At 40.0% G+C, this 27087-nt stretch overlaps 1 protein-coding gene across 1 annotated transcript in view; it reads left to right on the plus strand.

The window, feature by feature from the left end:
• The window catches only part of LOC144659347 (uncharacterized), a 96077-nt gene that overhangs the window by 4927 nt on the left and 64063 nt on the right, over positions 1-27087 (plus strand). The window contains exons 5-39 of the mRNA XM_078519759.1: positions 589-702; positions 1703-1825; positions 2845-2958; positions 3653-3766; positions 4549-4662; positions 5357-5682; positions 6116-6254; positions 6883-7208; positions 7483-7621; positions 7778-8103; positions 8484-8622; positions 9232-9557; positions 9742-9880; positions 10563-10888; positions 11223-11361; positions 12170-12495; positions 12667-12805; positions 13343-13668; positions 14218-14356; positions 14735-15060; positions 16826-16964; positions 17097-17422; positions 18251-18389; positions 18769-19094; positions 19724-19862; positions 20100-20425; positions 20699-20837; positions 21100-21425; positions 21977-22115; positions 23206-23531; positions 23708-23846; positions 23998-24323; positions 24614-24752; positions 26045-26370; positions 26850-26988. Coding sequence (XP_078375885.1) covers positions 589-702; positions 1703-1825; positions 2845-2958; positions 3653-3766; positions 4549-4662; positions 5357-5682; positions 6116-6254; positions 6883-7208; positions 7483-7621; positions 7778-8103; positions 8484-8622; positions 9232-9557; positions 9742-9880; positions 10563-10888; positions 11223-11361; positions 12170-12495; positions 12667-12805; positions 13343-13668; positions 14218-14356; positions 14735-15060; positions 16826-16964; positions 17097-17422; positions 18251-18389; positions 18769-19094; positions 19724-19862; positions 20100-20425; positions 20699-20837; positions 21100-21425; positions 21977-22115; positions 23206-23531; positions 23708-23846; positions 23998-24323; positions 24614-24752; positions 26045-26370; positions 26850-26988 — 7554 coding nt within the window. The remainder of the gene's footprint in view (positions 1-588; positions 703-1702; positions 1826-2844; positions 2959-3652; positions 3767-4548; positions 4663-5356; positions 5683-6115; positions 6255-6882; positions 7209-7482; positions 7622-7777; positions 8104-8483; positions 8623-9231; positions 9558-9741; positions 9881-10562; positions 10889-11222; positions 11362-12169; positions 12496-12666; positions 12806-13342; positions 13669-14217; positions 14357-14734; positions 15061-16825; positions 16965-17096; positions 17423-18250; positions 18390-18768; positions 19095-19723; positions 19863-20099; positions 20426-20698; positions 20838-21099; positions 21426-21976; positions 22116-23205; positions 23532-23707; positions 23847-23997; positions 24324-24613; positions 24753-26044; positions 26371-26849; positions 26989-27087) is intronic.

Below are 27087 nucleotides of genomic sequence, written 5' to 3' on the forward strand. Positions count from 1 at the left end.
AGCTGGCTTTTATGCGAGTCCTCTCCAGATCGAATTGGAATTTGGAACGTTGCTTTTTTAGAAAAGAGGGAAAGTCGAAAAACCCGAAAAATAACTCAAAAAAACTCAACATTTGGCTCCTAGTTGGAATTGAACCAGGGCCACATTGGTGTGAGGCGAGCACTCTCAGCACTGCGCCATCCTTTGCTTTTTTCCGTCGTCCGCGCCTACTCGCCACTCGATACATCGCGCTTGCTTTGGCGTTCGTCCCCACGGAATTTTAAAGCAAAAGAGAGACTGCTCGCGGTGTATCAATGCTCCCCCAGAAAAAAAAAACCTGTTTTGAAGATCAGTCTTTGTTCAAACTTTACGGTCTACAAGTGCCATACACAAACTGGGGGGATGGGGTGGTGAGAGCACTCGCCTCCCACCATTGGCCCGGGTTGTCCCGGCCCCGGTTTGTTTTTTTTTTTTGCTCCCCCCCCAAAATGTGTCACAATTTATATCGTTGTCGATAAAAAATGTCCAACAAACGCACCTTAAAATTGTAATAAAAATCCATTTTAACACTTGATCGACAAACCATTTTCTTACTCTACCCCTCTCTAGACGTCGATGAATGTGACGAATTGGCATGTGATAACGGGGGGACCTGTATCAACACAGTGGGCAGTTACAAATGTGAATGCAGACCAGGCTTTGAAGGACCAAAGTGTTGTGAAGGTAAGTGGTTGAAGAATAAACTGAAATGCATTAATAGGACAAGTACGTAAAGAAGTGAAGTACCGTAGTGAAGAAAGTAACGGTTTCTACAACTCCTCTTGGGTAAGATGCTTTTAAGTCCATTATAGGTTACCCCCAGTACTGTGTGTTAGTTTGCTTTTTAAAGGTCAGCACACACTGGGAGACTAGTCACAGGGCTTGCTTCGGGGACCAGTCCCCTTTGTTCTTTTTTTTTTTTGGGCCCAATTTTTTGCCCCCCCCTTTTTGGTCCCGGGAAACCCAATTTTTTTCACAAAAAAACCCCCCACTACCCCCCCCCGGCGCAAAGTATTTCTGGGTAGGGATAGATTAATTGTAATTGCGTGTTTCGTGTGTTTCGCCCAATCATGACACAGCAATCCAAGCTATACTGCTCCAATTCAGACCTCTCGATCTGGAGTGCTGCAGCATACCAATCATTAGGCCTCCGCGCCTTCCTCAAGAAAGCAGTACTTGCAAGTAACAACTTAGCTTAATGAACTGCAATTGATTGGCTCGGCTTTCGGGTTTTAAAAATAGTGTTTTACTCATCTATTGCCGTAATTGTCTTATTAGCTCTGGTCGCTTGGTTCTCTTTCGAGCCAGCCTTTAGGAAGCTAGGACAAGGATCATGACACACACATCCCGTGAATCCATAATAATAACAAAAATCATAATCATAATGTACTTAATTGACCACTCCCCAATTTAGGCTTTTCAGGGCCAATGTGAAAAAAGCACTGAAACAAATATTATAAATGAACATAACATGGTTAAAAATCCCAACTGGAGCTAGGAGGCAGTCCAGTTGGCTATTTGAAAACGTAGCCTTGGAGTTGAACTCGGGACTACCGCAAACACCATCAGCTAATGGTCCAAACGGAACTTGAATCCGCGACCTACGGATTTCAAGTTTGGTGCTCTAACCACTCATGATCATAATCATGGCACAGCTAATATATTTAGATTCTTATCGTTTCAGATATCGACGAGTGTGATGTGTTATATTACGATCCGTGTGAAAATGGCGGGACCTGTGTCAACACTTATGGAAGCTTCACGTGCGCATGCACTGAGGGCCATCATGGGAAGCAATGTGAACACGGTATGACGTCATACTTATAGCTGTTAAATTAAGTAAATGGCGATAGTGAGACCTGTGCTGTACGGCGTGTTATTAATACCCTATTAGGGCCGGTTGACAAGAGCGATACAAACGGATCAAACACGAATTAAAGCTCAAATGCAAGTGCAAGAAATGGGGAACTGTCCATTTTTGGACCTGGCAACCACATAAAAGAATTCCCTTTTCTTGCACCTCGCATGGGCTTGCATTTGCCCTAGCACTACGTGTGAGCATTGCTAACGCAAATGCAAGAGCAAACGCAAGTAAGGGAGGCGCGACTTGCCTGTCATCGTAAAAAAAAACTCCAACTGCGTCTGCGTCTTTTAGGGTCCTTGCGTTTGCGTTCTACGTTTGAAAGTCGCTTGTACTTTCGCTTCAATTTGCATTATTTTGCATTTAATAATAATAATAATAATTACAAATTTGTAATTATTGATGACTGCCAGTCATCGTGCAAAAAAACTCCAACTGCAAGAGCATTTGCGTCGCATGTGTGAACCAGGATAAGGTCATGATGTCCTTTCCACTGCTGGATAGCCAGAGCCATAACGCCACTATAGAGTGGGGGAGAACAAGTGCCAGTTGACCCCGAAATCACTTTTCAGAGAAGTGACTGAGGCCGCGGTTTTTGTCCCAGAAGTTGCTAAGCAACATGACGTATTTATACGCGCGACGGCTTTCGGAGTACTTGTGAGCGCTCGCGCTATTTTTTGATTGGATTAAATAATTGGGAAATTCTTCGAGTGCTTCAAGGAAGATTTGCCAAAACTGACACTTATTCCCCCGACCGTATAGTAAAAAAGCAAAAAAAGGAACAGTGTACTTTTGGGTGCCGATTTTTTTTTTTTTTTTTTTTTTTTTTTTTTTATTTTTTTTTTTTTTTTTTTTTTTAATATTTTTTTTTTTTTTTTTTTTTTTGTCACTCTCCCCTTGTCCTCATCCTAATTACTCTACTTCACTGAGAATCTCAATAACCTCACGCTCTTTTTAATTTACAGATGTAGATGAATGCCTCAACGATCCGTGCCAGAATGGAGCAACATGTGTCAATACTAAAGGGAGCTACCAATGTTCATGCGCACAAGGCTATGAGGGAGAACATTGCGAGCAAGGTAATCAATTAACCAATCAATACGCGTCTGGGTAAGATTATATTCTTTCACGGGCTTCTCCGCAGCCGCCTGCTATTTCAGTGAAAAGTTGACCTTCAGTGATAAGCAAGTGGAAAAGAGCTTCCTGCCTTATGTAGATCGGAACTGATCGTAGTTAGCCACACTGTAAAGTTTCAGCACTAGAACAAACATTATTAACCGAGAGTGAGGTTTTAGGGGTTGGGTGGGGAAAAAAAACTGAATATTAATTGAAAACATTTGAAATTCGAAACGCACATTACGTCAACGCCAACGGTTAGCAATTAAAAATTTGTCCTCACTGTTCTTGTGTGGTGACAGCTACTAGCTGCAATTTCGTAATGGTGCGTTTCTACGGAAGTAAAAGTATTGGTATACAATCTGTGCCCGATCAAGCGTTAGACTAGCCTTAATGAAATCTTAGCGTTGCATGCACTTGTGGTCAGTGGACGAGGTACTTTTGTTTCATAGCTTTGCCTGCTCACCTCAAGTGTTTAAATGGCTGCAGGTGACAACTATTGAGACCTGAAAACATTCAGAGGGATGAAGAGGGGTGGTGTTACGGGCTACGAACGAGCATATGGGGGAATAGCAATACTATTATATTCCGTCGCGAATTTGCTGAGAGCCAGCAGTGATACGTCACTATTCTCTGATAAACTTTGTTATTTTACAGATATCGATGAATGTGCTAACAACCCGTGCCAGAATGGAGCAACCTGTACCAACTCACAAGGAGACTACCAGTGTACCTGCCCAAACGGCTTTAAAGGGAAAAATTGCGACGAAGGTAAATCCCAAAACAAGCTTTAAATGGGGATGTTTCACTTGTCTGCATGTATTGGATAAATTATTCGACATTTATAACACTCCTTTAACACTATTGTTAAAGGAGCAATTTCGCGATATTTTAAGTTATATTACTTTTGAAGAAAACCTCAAAATAATAGTTGTGTAATGAAGAAAAACAACGAAGGAGTAATAAAAACGCAAAAAATAAAATAGGGTGGTTTCAACTGACGAAGATTTAGACGGATTGCGAATGTCAAAATTCAAAAAAAATTTCAAGATGGGATGTCCATGACTTAGCTCGTTTAAACGGCCGTAAATGAAAAGAAACAAATGACAGAGAGTGATGTAACAGTAGTAGGCCTGAATGGGTTCCAACGTCATTTAAAACCATGCCCTCTAATGGTTCAAATGGCTCTATCACTAAGCATTGAAGCTGAGTCATATCTATACGTAGACGACCTCACAATTGAGCGGTTAATTGGTTAAAACGCTAGTGGTTCATCCATTGCTCAGCGGAGGCACGTTTGGCCCGGAATCGCAAAGGTTATGGGTTTACAGCATTTAAACACACAGCTTAGCTGCCAAATCGTAAGGTGGAGTTGGGGTGGGGTGGTTTTCGGTGTTGGAACGTCCTTTTTGGACACTGTACCGAAAGTTATACATTTTCTGGTCGAATGTCGGAGAACCAACTAATATTTCTTGCCCTCTAGCCTTCTGAAAAAATCTTGCTTTCTGAGTATTTTTGCATCACTGACTGAAAATTGTTTCTCTTATTTACAGATGTCAATGAATGTGACTCGAGCCCATGTCTAAATGGAGGAACATGCATCAACTTGGAAGGCAGATTTGAATGTCTCTGTGCATACGATTTCACTGGAGTACTTTGCGACCAACGTGAGTTACTGAATTCACATCAACAATCGACTCAGAATGCGAGCTAATTTTATCTTACGATGTGAAGACTCGTTTGTTGCTCGGTCGTTAAAAAACGTACAATAGAATTGTGAATATCAGTATGCTACCGTGTACCGCGTTCTATATTTTCTTCTTCCCTGTTAAGCATTTGCAAGTTTACCACAAGGCCTGGTACAAGGTCCATACTCAAACAAGTGCACGTAGAAAGCGCAAAACTAGCTTGCCCTCAATGCATTTTGGTTAAAATCAGTTACATCAGTTAAAAGGCAATTAAGTCATCGGCCATTTTTGTAAGCCCGATTCACTTTTACAAAATACAGTCGAATTACGTAAGAACAACACTACAAAACTGTTGTAACTAATGTACATTTAGTGCTTTCGCATGTATACACAAAAATTATTTTAAAGTGCTGCAATTCCGGGCTTCGGACTATATAAAGAAGGGGACTGATAAAAAAAATCCTTCCTCGTGAAAACTAAATCCTGAGAAACCTTGTTTCAAAACATGCAGGACAATCCCCCCGTACATATCTCAATAGTACTGCTTGCACAAGTTTATAATTTAAATACAGACCACTGCCGCAAAGTGAACACAAAAATATCAAATGATGTTGAATTAATCGTCATATGTACCATTGGCTTATATTTTATATTCGTCTTTACAATTACTCAGCATGTACAGCAGCTCTTGGGATGGAGAGCGGCGCCATAACAGATGCTCAAATCACGGCCTCTTCTGAATGGGATGCCAATCATGCCGCTATTCAGGGCAGGTTGAACTTTAAGGCAGGTGGAGGAAAACAAGGAGGATGGTCATCTCGTACAAATGATGTCAATCAATGGATTCAGGTCGCTCTTCCAAGCTTCACAAAAATATCACGTGTTGGGACACAGGGAAGAAATGCATACAACCAGTGGGTCACCAAATACTTGCTGCAGTACAGTGATGACGGGCTGCATTTTCATTATTACCACGTGCCAGGCCAGAATTCACCCAAGGTATAACCATTACAAAGGAAAACAGATTTTTACTTATTTTCTCATCTCATTGTGATATAAGTGGTAGGCAACTGTACCAGTGAAAAACATTGTCTTTGAACCTTTAACTGAAGATATAACCTGTATTTGGGGATAGAAATAAAAATTCGACTTTAAATTTAAATATCGATTTTTTTTTTAAAGCACGCGGGAACAACTTGAAAACGTTGGGTATCGTGTTTAAACTGCAATCCATTTCCATCCAAGCCATCCGCAGCCAAACGCGCTTTGAAACAGTTTCAGTGCTCTAAAATAGCAATTGTTAACAAAAATAGACTATTATTTTTTAGTTTCTTACGACGCAAATTAAGTTTGGCTGTTCAAAATCTGTTAAAATCCGTGACATAGTCACTTTAAGCTATACCTGTTTTGTTTATATTGACTTCTCTTTAAGGAATTTGATGCCAATCAAGATAGCGAAACTATTGTGTACCATCAGCTGAACCCACCAATCGAAGCACGCTACATAAGGCTTCGTCCAAGTGCTTGGCACAATCATATATCAATGAGAATGGAGCTCTATGGCTGCCCAGGTATGTATATCATCACGTACTAATTCATTTGTAATAACCTTTCTGTCTTGGTCGCATGATTCAACGAGATATAGTTAATCTTCATCGCCTTGTACCTGTACCTGGCCAAACAATTCTTCTAATTCTTCCAATAATTTTTTTAATAACATGTACTTTTGTAAATATTTTATATATATATATATATATATATATATATATATATATATATATATATATATATATATATATATTTTGGAATGGCATATGGTTGCTGATGCGGTGGTGCTGGTGATGATGTGGTTTATGATGATAATTATGATTATGAAGATGGCGATTATGATGTTGTTGTTGTTGTTGTTGTTGTTGTTGTTGTTGTTGAAAAACAAAAGTATTCGCCACTTCTCTTTTTAGCAAAATATTCGAACTAAAACACAGCAAACTGAAAAAGACATTGCATATTGTCATGAAAAGTCAAATCTGCAAATTATTTCCACTCAATAAAAACTCTATCTTAAAACGTCTTTTCCTGCAGATTGCATTATTGTGATGGTTTGTAGGAGCTGTCTCCCGCCAACTGCTAAGGTGTAAACCTTAATAGTCAATTAATTAATAAATCAGTATCATTTATTTTATATCTCTACAAATACAGCGTGTGCAAAACCGCTCGGAATGGAGAGCGGTCTCATCACAGATGCTCAAATCACGGCCTCTACACAATACGATGCTAATCATGCCGCTATCCAGGGCAGGTTGAATTTCCAGGCGGGTGGAGGAAAGCAAGGAGGATGGTCAGCTCGCAGAAATGATGGAAGTCAATGGTTTCAGATCGCTCTTCCCGGTTACACAAAAATAACACGTTTTGGGACCCAAGGAAGAAATGCATTCAACCAGTGGGTGACCAAATACAAGCTGCAGTACAGTGAGGATGGGGTGATCTTTCATAATTATCATGAACCAGGCCAGAGCTCAGCTAAGGTACTATAAAAACTCGCTCACTCAATTATTCCTCTTCTTGCCGTATGGCACATAAAAATTCAAAGAAAAGTTTTGTCCATAGCAATAACATTTCTTAGGACTCAAAGTATATTAACTACGTTGGTTTCGTCCTTATCATTGCCTCAAGTCATTCTGACTGCATGAGCACTAAACAACTATTCAACACTGGTAATCGCTGTTATTTTGGCACTATCACTCACTCTCGAAAAAAAAATAACGCTCCTTAAATGTTGTGGGTTTATTTCATGCACAGGAATTCAATGGGAATCAAGACAGCAACACTATTGTATATCACGAGTTGCTACCGCCAATCCAAGCTCGCTATATTAGACTTCGTCCATCCGCTTGGCACAATCATATATCAATGAGAATGGAACTCTACGGATGTCCAGGTATTCATATTGCTTTATAATCACACACTACTTGTTTTCCGTTTTCTAGCAAGAAAAAGGAAAAATTAGCGTCTTGCTATTAAGGAACGTGTCATTTAATCGACTATTAACCTGCCTGTCTTATTTCTATTCCATTCGTATTTCCTCCGAATACAGCATGTATAGACCCTCTAGGCATGGAGAGCGGCCTTATCACAGATGCTCAAATCACGGCCTCTTCACAATACGATGCCAATCATGCCGCAATCCAGGGCAGGTTAAATTTTCAAGCAGGTGGAGGAAAACAAGGAGGATGGTCAGCTCGTACAAATGATGGAAGTCAATGGCTTCAGATCGCTCTTCCTGGTTACACAAAAATAACACGTTTTGGAACACAAGGAAGAAACGGATACGGGCAATGGGTGACCAAATACAAGCTGCAGTTCAGCGAAGACGGAGTTACCTTCTCCTATTATCGTGAACCAGGCCAGAATTCGCCCAAGGTAAAGTCATGACGATAATTCAACTTATTTCCGCCGAAGACCTTCTACTTCAAGAGAAATGAATTGAATCACGGAATTGATAACTAAAAACTCCTCTTACGTACGCAAATTAAACAAAGCGAAGAAATACATTTGAACACCCCTAGCCCTTTGGACAGAAAAAATTTTTTTTTTTTTTTTTTAAAATTCCCCCAGTAAAATGTACCAAGTCCAACCGATTCCAAAAAAATCGGTGGTGTTCACGTTGAGGAAAACTGAGTCTTCTTAGGTGGTGGTATTGGTATGACGACACTTTCGTGTAATATCAAGCGAAAATGGTTATAGATTGCATTGTTTCAGATGGATAACGTATGTTAAGCTTCTTTTAATGTCACTTCTAGGAATTTGATGGAAATCAAGACAGTGACACTATTGTATACCACCAGTTGCACCCACCAATTAACGCACACTATATTAGACTTGTTCCAGTTGCTTGGCACAATCACATATCGATGAGAATGGAGCTCTATGGATGTGCAGGTATATACTACTACATTATTACACACCATTTAGTGGTATTGCCCTGGGGACATATAACCAAAGTCATATATGACAACCATGCAATTAATGGGAGGGAGGTGATAGAATGCACCCTTGGGTTTTCGTTGTTTCAAGTCGCATTTAAACACATTATGCCTTTAGCACATAGCCTAGAACTTGCTCTAAGAGAACATATACTATAGGTTTCTGTCAGCAACTAGGATCCACCTTCTTTTTTTCTATTATTTCAGACGTCAGAAAGTATTATAAATTTTTGCTGGAATATATAAATTCTTTAAGTTTGTAAAAAAAAATTAAAAAATTAAAAAAAAAAAAAAAAATATAACAAAAAAAAATAAAATTGGGAAACTGCATATCAAAACACGGTTGGCACGGCAACGCAAATGACGATACACAAACATTTTTCAAGTCAAAACAGGGAAGTTTTAGCGCCCCTGAGTAAAACCCCTTTCCACATATCTGACGACGGTTAAATACAAATCCAGAGAACGTTGAGTTGCCATACCATGTGAAGTAAAGAGACTTTTTACTATAGGAAATTTGATCGACTACTTGTAATTTTGGTGCCTTTTTCTCACACAAATGCAGCGTGCTTAACACCTCTCGGGATGGAGAGCGGCCTTATAACAGATGCTCAAATCACGGCCTCTTCTCAGTGGGATGCCAATCATGCCGCAATCCAGGGCAGGTTGAACTTCAAGGCAGGTGGAGGAAAACAAGGAGGATGGTCATCTCGTACAAATGATGGCAGTCAATGGATACAGGTTGCTCTTCCCAGTTACACAAAAGTAACAAGGATAGCGACACAAGGAAGAAATGGGCACGGCCAGTGGGTAACCAAATACAAGCTGCAATACAGTGACGATGGATACACTTTTCACTATTACCACGTCCCAGGCCAGAATTCACCCAAGGTATACCTATATCGACTCTAGCTCCGTTTATCTATTGAGTATCTTCCAGAGTTAAAATCCTTTGTTGGTCTAAAAACCATAATATAAATAATACGATGTTGTGACACCGTCAGGGGATATCTTTTTCCCGGAGTCAATACTATTTTCGTTCCTTAAAGTTAGTTTATTTTTATTCAATTTTTAGGAATTTGACGCAAATCAGGACAGCGACACTGTTGTTTATCACCAACTTATTCCAGCCATTAACGCCCGCTATGTAAGGTTGCAGCCTACCAGCTGGCACAATCACATATCAATGAGAATGGAGTTATATGGATGTGAAGGTACAGCTAAATGTTGACATACAAGCCGATAATTCCTCGCATGAGGGCCTCCGTAGGTGGGGGAGGGTCTTGTTCCCTTGTTTCCCCACAAAACGTCCCTTGTGTTCCCTTTTTCCCTAAATGTATTTTGTCGATTTGTGTGATCGCTGTTCCCGAAACACAGGGCTTTTGTTCCCGTGTTCCCAGCTTTATTTTCCTTTTGTTTCCTTGTTCCCAATTATTTTATGGCCATGTCCCCTTGTTCCCTGAAACCCCTGGGAGCGGCCTCTTGTGTAGATGATCTCTAGAAAGAAGCTTTATTTACACAAAGAAATGACAAAAAAGCCAACACCTTCTATTTTTTTTTGTATTTTAATTATTTTTATTAGTTTCCAAAAAATACATACAATGTTTAAGTTACAACACTATTACAAACACTACAAAAAAAAAATAATAATAATAATAAAATAAAATAAAATAAAATACAATATTTTAATTACCACACTATAAACTACTTTACTAAACAATAACAGACAATACAAATACTACAAAATTAATCGGAGTTCACACAGAGTCCTCAGTCCTATTTACACAAAGAAATGACAAAAAAGCCAACACCTTCTATTGCTTTTCAGTTTATTGTGGATATTTTTGCATTACTCTTTTTTTACTGTTGTTGCTTTTTCTTTTTCCACAAAAACAGCATGCATAGCACCACTAGGTATGGAGAGCGGCCTAATCACAGACGCTCAAATCACAGCCTCGTCAGAATACGATGCCAATCATGCTGCAATCCAGGCGAGGTTAAACTTTCTGGCAGGTGGAGGCAAAGCAGGAGGATGGTCGGCTCGTTCGAACACTGCTAATCAATGGATTCAGATCGATCTTGCTAGTTACACCAAAGTAACACGGATAGTGACACAAGGACGAAATGCATTCAACCAGTGGGTAACCAAATACAGACTGCTGTATAGTGACGATGGAGCCACATTTATCTTTTATCACGAACCAGGCCAGAATTCGCCAAAGGTAAATAACATTTTCTAAAATTAGCCGAGAGTTAATCAGTTAATCACATCAGGCACAAACTATTCGGAAAACGATCAAAGGTTTCTCGACGGGAGTCAAACTATGAGCTTCCGAAAGCCTGCCGGACATTCAGCCACTGAGCTGCAGGAATCTCGTGAAAGCTATGTTCACTTGTGACAGACTTCCTGCATACTGCAAGCCTAAGGTTTGCTAATGAGTAAATAATTAAGTTAAAATCAGTCAGTGACACAAGAACATAGCTCCTGGTAATCAGGGCGAGATTGGAAAATTGCAACATTTCCTTTAATCGATCGCCACATATCTTGTTTTCTAGGAGTTCGATGCAAATACAGATAGCGACACTATAGTATACCACCAGTTGAGTCCTCCAATTAACGCACGCTACGTAAGACTTATGCCAACTGCTTGGCACAATCACATATCAATGAGAATGGAGCTCTATGGATGCCCAGGTATGCTAAACAACGCACTTTTAAATTTTAAAACTTTTTATTCTACCAAACAGCATAAGCTTATTATAAACAGAAATGAGATGATTTATGCATGATTAATAAACAGTCTGCGTTTAAATGATTAATGCATGATTTTTTATTAATGTATGATTAATATGATTAATGCATGATTAATAATTCGTCTGCGTTTAAACCTACGTGGCTAGTGCCCCATCAGGTTACTACGCTCCGGTTTCCGTAGTATGTAGAGAATAAGAGTATTTATTATCCCCTCTGGACTAGATGCTAGCCCATCGCAGGTTTATCCCTAAGCAACTAATTCGCCGGTATCCATTTATACTAAATTAGGTGGGGAGTAAGGCACCTTGAGAGTTACAAAACACTAAATAAAAATAAAAATAAATCACTTTATTGAAGTGTTAATTTATTTAGCACTATTGCGCTAATTGTGGACGCTGTAAATAGATAAACAAATATTGCAAATCGAACATAAACTTGTTGAAAACCCCAGCTGGCAGGAGGCTGACCAGTTGGCTATTTAAAACGCGTGGAGGAGTTGAATTCGGGACGACCGAAGACAAATCCATCTAGTGGCAGGGAGGTGGATTTGAACCGGGGGCCATCGGATAACAAGTCCAGCGCCCTTACCACTAGGCCAAGCCGCCAGTGCAGTGGCCACAGCGCGAACCCGGACCGCGCATTCCAGAGGGCACTGCCCTTCCCAAATAGCTGAAAAATATCGGTTACAGGTGATTATATTTCTTCATTACTTTTAACTCTTTTTGTCATTTTTTCTTTACAAATACAGCGTGTTTAACACCTCTCGGTATGGAGAGCGGCCTTATTACAGATGCTCAAATCACGGCCTCTACGCAATGGGATGCCAATCATGCCGCTATCCAGGGGAGATTGAACTTTCTGGCAGGTGGAGGAAAACAAGGAGGATGGTCAGCTCGCTATAATGACCCCAGCCAGTGGATTCAGGTCGATCTGGATAGTTTCACCAAAGTAACACAGATAGCGACACAAGGAAGAAATGCATACAACCAGTGGGTAACCAAATACAAGCTGCAGTTCAGTGAAGATGGGCTGCACTTCCGCTACTACCACGTTCCAGGCCAGAATTCACCCATGGTAAGCCATAACGGTAGTAAAAGTTTTTTAACCGTTACCTGATTTCGGTTCCTTCTTTATAGGTTAAACTTTTGTGGCCCCAAGCATTTTGAGACACGTTACGACCCGTTGTATGTTCTAGTAGTCCGTTAAAAGTTAATGTCCTTACTGAGATACGTTTCATTTTTCTAGGAATTTGATGCAAATCAAGACAGTGACACCACTGTGTATCACCAGCTAATACCGGCAATTAACGCACACAATATTAGACTTCGTCCAACAGCGTGGCACAATCATATATCAATGAGAATGGAACTTTATGGCTGCGAAGGTATATTTATCTAAGTGAACTTAGTATGTAACATTTATAGTGCATCAATCGCGTGTGTCCATTATTTTTTCTCTTAGTTTACTTCATCCCAGATAGAACTTTTGCCATAAACGAGCGGATATTTGATGACACAAGTAATGATGCAAAATAATGATGAATGATACAAAAAATGAATTTCAAAATTTAATTAAACTAAAAAAGATTAACCTACTTAGCAATAACCATCCTTTTTTGGCATCTAAGGTAAAGAAAACGTGAAGCGTGTCACAGTCTTTTAGCATATATATACATGAGAGTATTCTACCCATGAAGACCACCCCCTACCATAAAGGGATCGTACTATTGATTTTCAGCATGTCTAGTTTAAATTATATTAAAATTCAAGACAAAACTTAAATATGTACAGCGGAACCCTTAAATAACAAAGTGTCAAGGAATTGGCAAAATGTTTTTGTTTTGTTTTTCCTGTTTTTCTTCTCATCTTTTAGTAGCATTCATACCCCTTTTCGCTTAGTATGTTTTTCTTTACAAATACAGCCTGCGCAGAACCGCTCGGCATGGAGAGTGGCCTTATCACAGATGCTCAAATCACGGCTTCTTCTCAATGGGATGCCAATCATGCCGCTATCCAGGGAAGATTGAACTTTTTGGCAGGTGGAGGAAAGCAAGGAGGATGGTCATCTCGCTATAATAACCCCAGCCAGTGGATCCAGGTCGATCTTGGTAGATACACCAAAGTAACACGAGTAGTCACACAAGGAAGAAATGCAAACAGCCAGTGGGTCACGAAATACAAACTGCAGTACAGTGAAGATGGACTGCACTTCCTTTACTACCACGTGCCAGGGCAGAATTTACCTGAGGTATAATCAAAAGCCTTGTTGTACACGTTCTTGATGCGTCTCTATAAAGTAGTTGTTAACAAAATTGTAAAACACCAGTTACTTCACTATTTCACGTATATTTTAGTGGGACACGCTATTCTTCAAAACTGTGAAAACTTCTGCTCCAACCGTTTTCTTCTCACTTACTTAGTTTACCAATTATTTTTTTTTTTTTGGGTGCTCGCACATAAGAAGGTCAGTTCCCAACTCCAGTTGGTCGAAGAAAACATCTTTGACCACATCGTCAGCTTTCTCTTTTATAGTACTATAGGGGGGCCCAATGATCGATCGGCTCTCTGACTCAAAGTTTTTTCTAGACCATCTTGCTGACAATAAAGACAATCCTACTGCTTAATTTGTGTCAAAGGAGATTTCATGTCTAACGCTTTAGGTTTTTCCTCGCCGCACGTTTTTCCATTGGCTGTCTCAAACAACGAGGCACTTTCTACTGATGCTCTAAACACTTGTAGGTAGACCGTTACAAATACTATATCCCCTAAAGTGTAGTTCTTTTTTCGCCATTTCTAGGAATTTGATGCTAATCAAGACAGCGACACTAAAGTATACCATCAGTTAATCCCCGCAATTAACGCTCGCTATGTTAGGCTTGATCCAATAGCCTGGCACAATCATATATCAATGAGAATGGAGCTGTATGGCTGCCCAGGTATTTGCATGAATAATCACCAATCATGATTTTTAACTTTAAAAAGAACAGAATTGCCTACGGAACTGTGTTTACAAACTACTGTTTGTTTTGTTTTGTTTTTCTGCAAAAGGAGTTTAATATAGAAAACAATTTAGCGTTACAAAATGTTTAGGTTTATGTTTGGAACAATTTTGTCTCTGAAAGTTGCAAACAAGAATACCGATATAAAAACACAAAAACATGTAATACGCGCCAGGAGTCAAAGTTTCTGAGCATACGGTATATTTTGCATTACCCGTCTTTACCACAGTCAACATCAACAGTTATATTATTACATCTTGCGTTTTATTTAATTTTAATACATCTTTCTTTCTAAATTACTCTTTACATATACAGCTTGCGCAGAACCACTTGGTATGGAGAGCGGTCTTATCACAGATGCTCAAATCACGGCCTCTTCACAATACGATGCCAATCATGCCGCAATCCAGGGCAGGTTGAACTTTCTGGCAGGTGGAGGAAAGCAAGGAGGATGGTCAGCTCGCTCAAACAATCCAAGTCAATGGATTCAAATCGATCTTGCCAGATACACGAAAGTAACACAGGTTGTGACACAAGGAAGGAACGCATTCAACCAATGGGTAACCAAATACAGACTGCAGTACAGTGAGGACGGACTGCATTACCGTTTCTATTACGAACAAGGGCAGAATTCACCCAAGGTATACAAAACTCGAGCTTTCCTTATAGTACATGTGTAACCAGTTTAACCTCAGCTTAGTAATATAATAATGACAATATACAGCACAATTACATAATAAATAATGAACCACGTCCGAAAGCGCTGAAGACCTGTTAGACCTGTTTATCAAAAGCGCGCTTTTGTAAAATAATGAATGTTGAAGATTGGTTTGAAGTCTGAGGTTACGTTGACTGGTTCCTATCGTAGACTGGACCGAACTTTGTCTCTTTACTTTACGCCATTCTTTTTATGAGTGCCTGTTCACACGGCATCCTTTCTACCAGCCCAAAGACACGGAAGTGGTCTCGAGTTGGATTTATTTGGGACCGATCCCGTTTGAATATAAAATTCCGGTTATAAGCCCTGGGCTTATACAACTTCGTAGGGGTTTTTGGTGGGCTTATAAGCGGAGGGACTAATATCTTGGAGGGCTTATCAGCGGAATTAAAAAACGCTTTTCAAAACGATCCACGGGAGTGTTGATCAAAAAACGTTTTTAACTTAAAAACGCATAATAATGCAACATTTTGCCCTGTTCAGTACTGTCATCTGGCAGAGGAGAGCTTATATCCTGGTAACCTGCGATCAGGCTTTCTTTTTTTTTCGCGGCGGAGGGAAGGCGAAAAAAGGAAAGCCTGATACAATTACTTGTGAAGTCGTCTGCCGCCCCCTAATTAAAGTATCTGTCAACGTCGTCTAGAATGTCGGCGATGCCATCAGATAAGCGTGATTAGCGCCTTCGAATTATATTTTTACTCTCACAAACGTGTGTTTGAATAACCATTTTGAACGAGCTGATCGGATGGTTTTTAAAATTTGGGACACTTGCGAATCTGCTATGGGTACACTTACGGGTGTTGCATGGAACACACTTAGCGCACTCGTAAGTGTCTGCCTTACGAGGTAACTTACGGGATCACTTACGGGCACACGTTACTTTGTGTGGACTTTCTAAAAGTCATTTTTAATTTTTTTTTTCTGATTGAATTTTGTGTTCATTTGAGATGTGTATAAAGCCTTGACTTTCTACATTAGACATTTAATGAGACAACAAATGAGTGGAAATGATACTCAAACGTGATTTTACTTCGACATCTGTCGGAAATCTATGTTGTTTTTTATTTGTCGATGACGTGTTTTAAACGTAAGCAGTGGATAACAAAGCGCATTTTAAGTATTAAATAAAGACAAAAACCTTCCCTTTTACCTCTCAGAAAACGTTCTCGTCAACTTCATTGAAGATACGGGACCTATATAGGTCCCGTAAACTTACGTGCTATTTTTCACGTAAAAAAGTTTTATGCAACACCCGCAATTTCTGTTGCATAAACGACACTTAAGTGCACACTTACGAAAATCGTAAGTGCAGTCACTTACGTGTACCTCGTAAGTGGACCACTTAAGTGATTTAATGCAACTCACTTAAGTTACGAGTACACCTACGTATACCCGTAAGTGTTACGGGCGTTTTATGCAACCGGACCCAGGTCCCTAAAATAAAGGACCTTTCTAGGAGTGGTAAAGTATGGGACCGGAAAGGTTCCAAAAATGGGTGCCAAAAATCGGACGATACATAAAGTAGGTCCCATGTTGGTCTAATTTTAAGACTGGCCCCATATGGAACGTAAACGGTCTATTATAAACCTAACCTAGGATCGTAATAGTAAAGTTCTTGATTTTTTCGTTCCGTGCAGAAACGGCCGGAGTACGGTAAAACCTTAAAGTTAACGTTAATTTTATTATAGGAATTTGATGCAAATCAAGACAGCGATACTCTTGTATACCACCAGCTGAGCCCAGCAATCCTCGCGCGCTACGTAAGACTCATGCCAACTGCGTGGCACAATCATATATCAATGCGAATGGAGCTGTATGGCTGTGAAGGTATCAAACTTATAACGTACACATAAAACTTTGATTCAAAAACAAAAATTGCAAAGCTTTTAAGTTTGGAGTTAAAACCAAGCTATATATTCACGTGAATCTAAGACGTTTATTTTAATATCTCGAATATAGCTTGCTCAGATCCTCTTGGCATGGAGAGTGGCCTCATAAAGGATGCTCAGATCACAGCCTCTACACAATACGATGCCAATCACGCCGCCATCCAGGGAAGACTAAACTTTCTGGCAGGTGGAGGAAAACAAGGAGGATGGTCTGCTCGTACAAATGATGGCAGTCAATGGATTCAGGTCGATCTTGAAAGTTTCACCAAAGTTACACGGATAACGACGCAAGGAAGAAATGCATACAACCAGTGGGTAACCAAATACAAGCTGCAGTACAGCGAGGATGGAGTGCACTTTGTTTATTACCATGTACCAGGCCAGAATTCACCCAAGGTATAATAGTGATCATTTTGCAGATTACACTCGACTGCTAATAAAGATCTATTAACGAAATTTCGCTCGTCGCAATAGATCGTTTTCACTGTCACGCATTAAAAATATAAATCGAAAAACCGTTTGGTGAACGAAGTCAAGAAAATGGGATATTAAAGAAGATAAATTAAAATGTCATTTCTTCAAGTTCTAGCTCTGTGTATTATTCCAAACTTCCGATATTCACCGAAACCCTTTGCAAAAATTTACCGATCCCAGTATGGAGCTGCCATATAGGTGTGCCACCGTGGTACACCAATATGGCGGCCGGAATATAGTGTAAACATCTGGAATTTACTTTGGTCATCTAGGCCACTGATTATCTTTTCTTTACAAACAAACATTTACATGTGAACACCTTTCCTGCTACTTCAACTTCCCGCATGGCTAGCAATCACGGGATAAAGATAAATCTGATGGTAACTTTATGTCACGGACCGCCATAACTCTGAATTTCAAAATAAAGGCGGTGGTTTCCAAACGAAGAACGCTATTGAGCTGAAAGGTTGTAAAAAGATATAATTTTAGTACCTCTTGTCTTTGACGTAGATACACATTTTGGTGTCTCTTTAGTTTTGGATTTTAGTACTTATTTACGTCGATGAAAACGATCTATGCAGCTACAGCTTTACCTCACTGTGTTACGACGCACAATCGAGAAGGATGCTCCTCCGATGCAGGCTATAAAGTTGCTATTTCACTACATGTCTTGCTCTACAGCTGACTCTATAGCCCATGAATATCTTCTGCTCAATAACGGTTATAAATTCTGACTTATTTGATTTCTAGGAGTTCGTTGCAAATCAAGACAGCGACACTGTTGTGTATCACCAGCTGATTCCGCCAATTGAGGCACGCTTCGTAAGACTTAGACCAACTGCTTGGCACAATCACATATCAATGAGAATGGAGCTCTATGGCTGTGAAGGTATTTATTTATAATTTCCACAACATGCGTTTGCCGTCGTCGTCATCAACACCATCATCATCATATTACTTCACCCCAATGAAGTGTAAGGCAGTAATGTTCAGTTTTAATGTTGCCCTCTCATTAGTTACTTTTCGGGCAGTACTTAAGTCGCTCCATCCACCCAGACCTCCTTAGTCTCATCCCTCTAGATCTCCTCCGGGTCTGCCCACTGTCCTTTTACCAAATGCGTTCATATCTGTAAAAAATTTTCGATTTTTTATTTGAAATGAACGGATTTTTATATATAATACAAATGCAGGACTAATTTAAAATTGCTTGTGAATGGATTCTTATAGTAAATGGTGGGTATTTTTGGTTTTCCCTATGCACGAATCAGCTTGCTCAGACCCTCTCGGAATGGAAAGTGGCCTCATCGAGGATTCTCAAATCACGGCCTCTACGCAATGGGATGCCAATCATGCCGCTATCCAGGGCAGGCTAAATTTTCAGGCAGGTGGAGGAAAGCAAGGAGGATGGTCATCTCGAACAAATGATGTTAATCAATGGATTCAGGTCGATCTTGAAAGTTTCACCAAAGTTACACGGATAGTGACGCAAGGAAGAAATGGACACGGTCAATGGGTAACCAAATACAATCTACAGTACAGTGAAGATGGAGTCACCTTCCACTATTATCAGCTACCAGGCCAGAGTTCCCCCAAGGTATATAACGCTTTCAGGCTAGGCATGTCTTTAGCAGTATCTCATTGACCATAATTATAGTTAACCTAAGGGTTTGAAATTCCGTTTGGATGGAGGGAAGTCAGCCCTGTATCCGAAACAAATTTTGTCTTGCATTCATATCTGAACGGGTATTCGATCGTACGGTTTGGAGGAGTTTTTCATACGACGTGGCCACCTGACCGCTTATGTTGGAACATGTGCGTTTCACCCAAATACGCTGGAGAATTTCTTCAAACTCAGTAGCCGGAACAAGTCCTTCATATGAAAAATCTGTTATCTTCCCACCAAATTCCCATTCTTCAGACCAATATCTCATCTACTAGGCCAGCTCGTCTCTCATACACAATGAGTAAACTATTTACTGCAAATAGAGATAGGAATGACCTGAGCTCTTGTCAAACCGGCCTATTTCTCCTAAGAAACCCGATAACGCTAATCGACGGCATTTTGGTATGACTCAATCTCCTGACGATAGATTGAAGTTTTAAAAAACTTATAGCCTGGGAGAATCCCATACAAATTTGGGGACACAATTAAGACCTTCCAGATATCTTCCAGTCTGTGAATAATTTTTGCTTAATTAATTTTGTCTCCTTTTGCATTTCTAGGAATTTGCTGCAAATCAAGACAGTGACACTCCTGTGTACCATCAGCTCACTCCGCCGATTAACGCACGCTATATCAGGCTTCGTCCAACTGCCTGGCACAATCATATATCAATGAGAATGGAGCTGTACGGCTGCCCAGGTAATCATATGATCATGCGACGTTGATTGAGCTCGTTAGTACAAGAAATAAATAATTTATCCATTTCATTTTTGGAAATGTTAATGTTCCAGTCCAAAATCATTATAAATCGAAAGATCCATTGGTTGAATTAAGTGAGTAAAACCCCATTATCTTTAAGACCCGGACTTTTTTGGCCAGTATGAAATGAAATAAAACCTCTTTTAATTTTTTGTTCGTTTTTGTCTATAAACGCAGCCTGCGCAGAGCCTCTCGGCATGGAGAGTGGCCTCATAACAGATGCTCAAATCACAGCCTCTACACAATACGATGCCAATCATGCCGCAATCCAGGGCAGGTTGAACTTTCTGGCAGGTGGAGGAAAGCAAGGAGGATGGTCATCTCGTACAAATGATGGCAATCAATGGATTCAGATTGATCTTGATACTTTCACCAAAGTAACACGAATAGTGACACAAGGAAGAAATGCTTTCAACCAGTGGGTAACCAAATACAAGCTGGAGTACAGCGAAGATGGAGTGCACTTTGCTTATTACCACGTACCAGGCCAGAATGCACCCAAGGTACAATAATGATTCTTTTACAGATAACATTCGACTGGAAAACTACATATTTGCAACTGAAAAAATATCATTCAACTCTGTTCCGTTTTTAAGCTCGTCACGTGATACTAACACTTCCAATCGAGAACAGCGCTTCAGCTGTTAAAGTTGTTCAGTTTCAGTCTCGAAAGGGTGTTTCAGTTGTTAAACGATGTAATTTTTTAGATGAAATCCTTAGATCAATGAATGCCTTTTGCTCAATTCCTGTAACGTTTTTACTAATTTGATTTCTAGGAGTTTGATGCAAATCAAGACAGCGACACTCCTGTACCCCACCAACTGAGCCCACCAATTAAGGCTCGTTACATCAGACTTAGGCCTACAGCTTGGCACAATCACATCTCAATGAGAATGGAAGTTTATGGCTGTGAAGGTACATATCCGTTTTTAGCTAGAAAGCTTAATTTCTGTCTTCAAGTAACTGATCTCTTAAGCAACTGACTGTATGCAGTCCAACCTCTCCTTGCGACCACTCTCGTAACCTACAAGCTTTAGCTAGTTGTGACCACGAATTTCCAAAGACGTCGCTTAGGCAGACTTCGACTGTATGAACAACTGCTTCCTAAACCCAATGCAGTGCACTAATTCCTAACTTACAGCGGTACGTGAACTATATTCTTCTCTACACAATACAGCTTGTACGGAACCTCTTGGCATGGAAAGTCGTTACATCACAGATGCTCAGATCACGGCCTCTTCTCAGTGGGATGCAAACCATGCTGCAATCCAGGCGAGGCTTAACTTTCTAGCAGGTGGAGGCAAAACAGGAGGATGGTCAGCTCGCTATAACAATCCTGGTCAATGGCTCCAGATCGATCTCGCTAGTTACACGAAAGTTACACGGATAGTGACACAAGGAAGAAATGCATACAACCAGTGGGTAACCAAATACAAGCTGCAGTACAGTGAAGATGGCCTACACTATCGTTTCTATCACGAACGTGGCCAGAATTCACCCAAAGTAAGTATTACGTTTGCAATTCAGGAACATTTGTTATAGACGAGGGAAGATCTTGCTACTAGGGGTTTCTGTCTGGGGGCATGCCCTTCAGAAATTTTTTTAAATCTAGCGACTCTGAAACTCTTTGTTCAACATTTTTCATAAGGTATCTCTTGGAAAAAATCAATTTTAGTCCGACTTGGGACTATTTTCCCAACAAAACATATTATTTGTTTATTTTTGGGTTAAAATGTAGACGAGGCAAATACCTCGTCTTGACTCAGCTCTTGCTAGTTACGGCCCTGTAGTCAGGCATCTGATAATGATTAATCGTTATCTTGCAAAAAGGAACACCAAGCTCGGGCCAAACTGATCCACACTGTCAGAGCTTATCCAGGTTTTTGTGTGCGCATACAACTAAGAGTATTGTGCTTCTTTCCCAGGGTGCTATTCCATCGCAGGTTCGCAATTACTAGAAGCTTGTGCGATTGTGAGACCCAGATTCCTGTCGAAATCTTCTAGTGTGTGAATAATCGATCTTAAAGTTTTGTCTCTTATTATTACATTTCTAGGAATTTGATGCTAACCAGGACAGTGACACTAAAGTATACCACCAGCTCACCCCGCCGGTAAACGCCCGCTATATCAGGCTTCGTCCAACAGCGTGGCACAATCATATATCAATGAGAATGGAGCTTTATGGGTGCCCAGGTATTCACATTATCATACACTGTTGATTTGCTTACATAATGAGCGGTTCCGAAAGGCCAAAATAAAGTCGTCGAGCTTCAGTACATTGTAGCAACACGGCGAGCGAATGAGGGCAAAATGATAAAATGAATGTTTAAGAAGATAATGAAATCCTACAAGTTTTAATTGATCATCAGAAAGGCCAAATATTAATTTCTCTGTTTTGCACGTACTCTGGAAAATAAATCTGGTTGTCAGACATATTGTAATCCCTTGTTTCAATTGCAATGCCGAGAGTGGTGATATTTAACCCTCTAAGCCTCGCATTTATTTGAACCGAACAGTTATTTTTATTTTTCATCACTTGAGACAGTCACATTTGTTCTTTTTGAAATAGCTTAAGTTTACCGAGATTAATGCAAAACTTGTGAAAAACAGCTTTGGTACTTACACGGTGGGCACAAAAAACGCCAAATGGTGCATTGGATAATAACTTCAAGAGTTTTAAATCAGTTATCCCGAAACTTTACACCAATATGTAGTTTGAATTTCCCGCGATTTTATTACTAAAAATAGCACAAAATCCAAACTTTAAAGAGGTCTATCTTTTAAGTGGATACACTTTTTCAGTTTTAAGATCCTTGTGAAAAGTTTTTTTCAAATAGTATCATTGGATACCCCATATTACTATAACCAAAATTTGGCGCCAATTTCTTGACGTCATTTTCCCGTAGAAATGCCAAAATCTAAAAACCTAAAACCATAGGATTTTAGAGAATGACGAGTTCTATAATGGTGCAAAGTTTAAGGATAGTTGAATTAAAACTCAGGAAGTTATTAGCCAATACACCTTTTGGCGTCCTTTTTACCCACCGTGGAGTGGAGCATATGGTGCACCAAACGTGTTCTCGGTTGTCGCGCATACAGATTGATCTCTTCTTGTCGCAGTTTTCTCAAAGACCTTGTATTGGATTCACGAACCTACTGTAATTTGTACACTTATCGTTAAATACACACACATGCACATGCAGCTGGGTTAAAATAATAGCGACGACTTAGAAAAACGCGGCGGTATCTCAAGTCGACATTTAATTCCTGATTCCTTTTCCAGCTTGCGCAGTGCCTCTAGGCATGGAGAGCGGTCTCATAACAGATGCTCAAATCACATCCTCGACACAATGGGATGCTAATCATGCCGCTATCCAGGGAAGGTTAAACTTTCTGGCAGGTGGAGGAAAACAAGGAGGATGGTCATCTCGACCAAATGATGTTAATCAATGGATTCAGGTCGATCTTGACAGTTACACCAAAGTAACAGGTATAGCCACACAAGGACGAAATGCAAACAACCAATGGGTAACCAAATACAAGCTGCAGTACAGTGACGATGGGGTGAACTTTGACTTTTACGTGGAAGCAGGACAAAGTTCACCCAAGGTAATGTATGATGTGCCATTTGAACAAACCAATAGAATTCCAATTGGAAAGGTTAAGTGGCAAAACTTTAGTTCTGCAGCCGTCAGAATGGCGTCTTCGCATTCTCTGTTGCCTAAAAGTACATCTTCTATTCAGCTAGAAATTCATGATACATGTAACCATTGATTTAATTTCAGGAGTTTGATGCAAATCAGGACAGTGATACTATTGTTTACCACCAATTCAACCCACCAATCGTCGCGCGGTTCATAAGACTTAGGCCAACTGCGTGGCACAATCATATATCAATGAGAATGGAGCTCTTTGGCTGCCCAGGTATTTATACTCACACGCCATTCACTTGTACCGTAGATGTTACTGTCATGCATGTGCCCAGCCGTTAAAACATGTTATCAACAATTATTTTTACCTTTGCAAAGAAGTTTGTTTTACATGCGAACGTGTTTCTTTTTTTCTATAAACACAGCTTGCGCGGAACCTCTTGGTATGGAGAGCGGCCTTATCGCGGATGCTCAAATCACGGCCTCTTCACAATACGATGCCAATCATGCCGTAACCCAGGGAAGGTTAAACTTTTTAGCAGGTGGAGGAAAGCAAGGAGGATGGTCATCTCGTACAAATGATGTGAATCAATGGATTCAGATCGATCTTACTAGTTACACCAAAGTAACAAGGGTAGTCACCCAGGGAAGAAATGCATTCAACCAGTGGGTAACCAAATACAAGTTGCAGTACAGCGAAGATGGCATGAACTTTCACGACTACAACGAACCAGGCCAGAATTCACCCAAGGTATATTAATCATGAGCTTTCCAAACAATCGATGTATTCCTTAAACTTTCCTCCCGCCTGTCGAGATCTCGTCTAGCAGGTAGTTTTCACACAAAAACATTTCATCAGGAAAAATTAGAGCGAGGTGAGTCCTTTGCCAACCGGGTCAGCTTTCTTCCAGGATTGCCTGCTTACCTCCATATAACGTCCAGATACAATTTTATACGGTATTGTGAAATTGGAAAACTCTAGTCCATGTCGACATTTTCTATTCTCATCTTTAGTTTTGTCTCTTTTGATCACATTTCCAGGAATTTGCTGCCAATCAAGACAGTGACACTAAAGTATACCATCTGCTCAGTCCGCCAATTCAAGCACGCTATATTAGACTTCGTCCATCCGCTTGGCACAATCATATATCAATGAGAATGGAACTGTATGGCTGCCCAGGTAATCATATGATCATGCAACGTTAATGAATGCTAACGCACACAACGAGCGGTTCCGAACGAAAAGTGTAAAGTTTTTGAGCTTATGTTCATTTAAAATGCAACAACGCGACTGCGTGGGGGCGAAGTGATGAAACGAATGCTTATTCAAAATGAAAATATGAATAAGCTACTTCCCCCCTATTAGGCATCTCTGGTCTATCGTGCATGCTTTCAGTCTGATATTGTCTACATTTCATACAAGCATATACTGGTATGTTAAACATGACACCATCTTCTGCCTCAGGCTGTGCCATTTATTTATTTTTTATTCATTCATTCATTCATTCATTCAGTTAGCTTGTTAGTATATTTGTTGAGTGTGAGTGGGTGAGTTGGTTAGTTAGTTGGTTTTTTAGTTATTGATTGATTTAATTATTGATTTATTACAATTGAAAATATTGGTTTCCTGCTCCGGATACATAGTTAAAAGGGTTTAAAATGTTTTCAAACTCGGAGCGCAAATAAAATTTAAAAGCGTGAAATATTTCGTCTGATATCATCCAGACTTCATCAGTCACTGAGGTGGTGTTTTTTTTTTTTAAGATGAATGTTAAGAAGACATTTCACTGCCTCGGGGGAGTTAAAATTCTGTCATAAATTGGAGCTAATTCAAAACCATTGTCTCTATTTAACAAAGGTTTTCTGAGTTTTATCTCGATGGCCTCTTTTACCCGGCGTTTAAAGGTGTTGATTTCGGTGGCTAACATTTTTGTCTTGCTTGTGTCTACCGAGTGGCCCTCCAGTCGACAATGTTCATGAATGGCTGACGAGTTCCTCGACTGATGTTCTTTCATTCTGGTTTCCAGTAAACGGGACGTTTCGCCAACGTACTCCTTGTTGCACTGTTCACATTGAACCTGGTACACAGTTCCGCATTTCTTTAGATTGGACGTTTTGTCCTTGACATGTACCAATTGCGACCTCAGGGAATTTACGGGTTTATGAATAAGTGTGACCTCGTGTGACTTAAACGCTCTTTGAAGGCGTTCAGAAATTCCTTTGATGTATGGCGCTGAAGCGTAGATTTTCTTCTCGTTTTCGGGCTCTTTCGTTCCAGACTTGGAATGCGGTATTGTTAGCATCCAATCTGGGTAGTTGTTTACTTTCAAAGCTTGTTTCACGTGTTGGGCTTCTCTTGTTTTGTCCTCGTCCTTGGTAACCAAGGTCTGGGCTCGCAGCATCAGGGTGTTAACTACAGCTCTTTTGTGTTTGATTTATTATTATTATTTTTTGTCTTTAAATACAACTTAGTGTGCAGAGATCCATTGGGCATGGAGAGTGGCCTTATCAAAGATGCCCAGATCACGTCTTCCACACAATACGATGCCAACCATGCCGCAATCCAGGCGAGGTTAAATTTTCTGGCTGGAGGAGGCAAAGCAGGAGGATGGTCAGCTCGTACAAATGATGTCAATCAGTGGCTTAAGATCGATCTTGGTGGTTACGCCAAAGTCACAGGGATAGTGACACAAGGAAGAAACGCATACAACCAGTGGGTAACCAAATACAAGGTGGAGTACAGTGAAGATGGAGTTAACTTCGACTATTACATCGAACCAGGCCAGAATTCGCCAAAGGTATTTATACCATATGCTTTTCGGAAAATCGATGTTTTTTTTTTATCATTTGCTCCTAAAGTGATTGAGTTCTAAAGAGAATTTAGCTTAAAATTTACGACCTTTTTATCCAAATTGCCTGGTTTTTGTAGATTTTTAGAAGGTTGCCTGGATGCTTTTAATCAGATTTCCTTCTACTGAAGAATTCCAAAAGTTACTAAGTAAGATCCGAAGATACAATTACGTTTAGGCAATGTCTGTTGAGACACACGAAAGGTGAAAAAATAATTAGCTTTTCAAGAAACAATCATTGCCATAATCAGCATAGTAATGAAGGCAAACAGCTACAACTTGGCAAATTTGGAAAGTTGTCGTTTCGTGTGTCATCCCTTCGTCATAACAAGGGGAAAGGCAGTCTAACAACTTACGTTAGCAACAAGGATGCCTTCTTATTCATTCTCTAAAGTTTTTGAACATCTCCTAATCAACTCTCGTTTTAGGAATTCGATGCAAATCAAGACAGTGATACTACTGTATATCACCAGTTCAACCCACCAATCTTCGCACGTTTCATAAAACTTAGGCCAACAGCGTGGCACAATCACATATCAATGAGAATGGAGCTCTATGGCTGCCCAGGTATCTAAATAATAGTCCATTCTTACGCTGTAGATGGATAGATAATCTTTATTTTCACACGGTAAAATTCATCAGCTAAGTATAAAAGTTACAAAATAT

The sequence above is a fragment of the Oculina patagonica genome, chromosome 7, assembly GCF_052425735.1.
Source record: "Oculina patagonica isolate OP01 chromosome 7, crgOcupat, whole genome shotgun sequence".
Lineage (NCBI taxonomy): Eukaryota > Metazoa > Cnidaria > Anthozoa > Scleractinia > Oculinidae > Oculina > Oculina patagonica.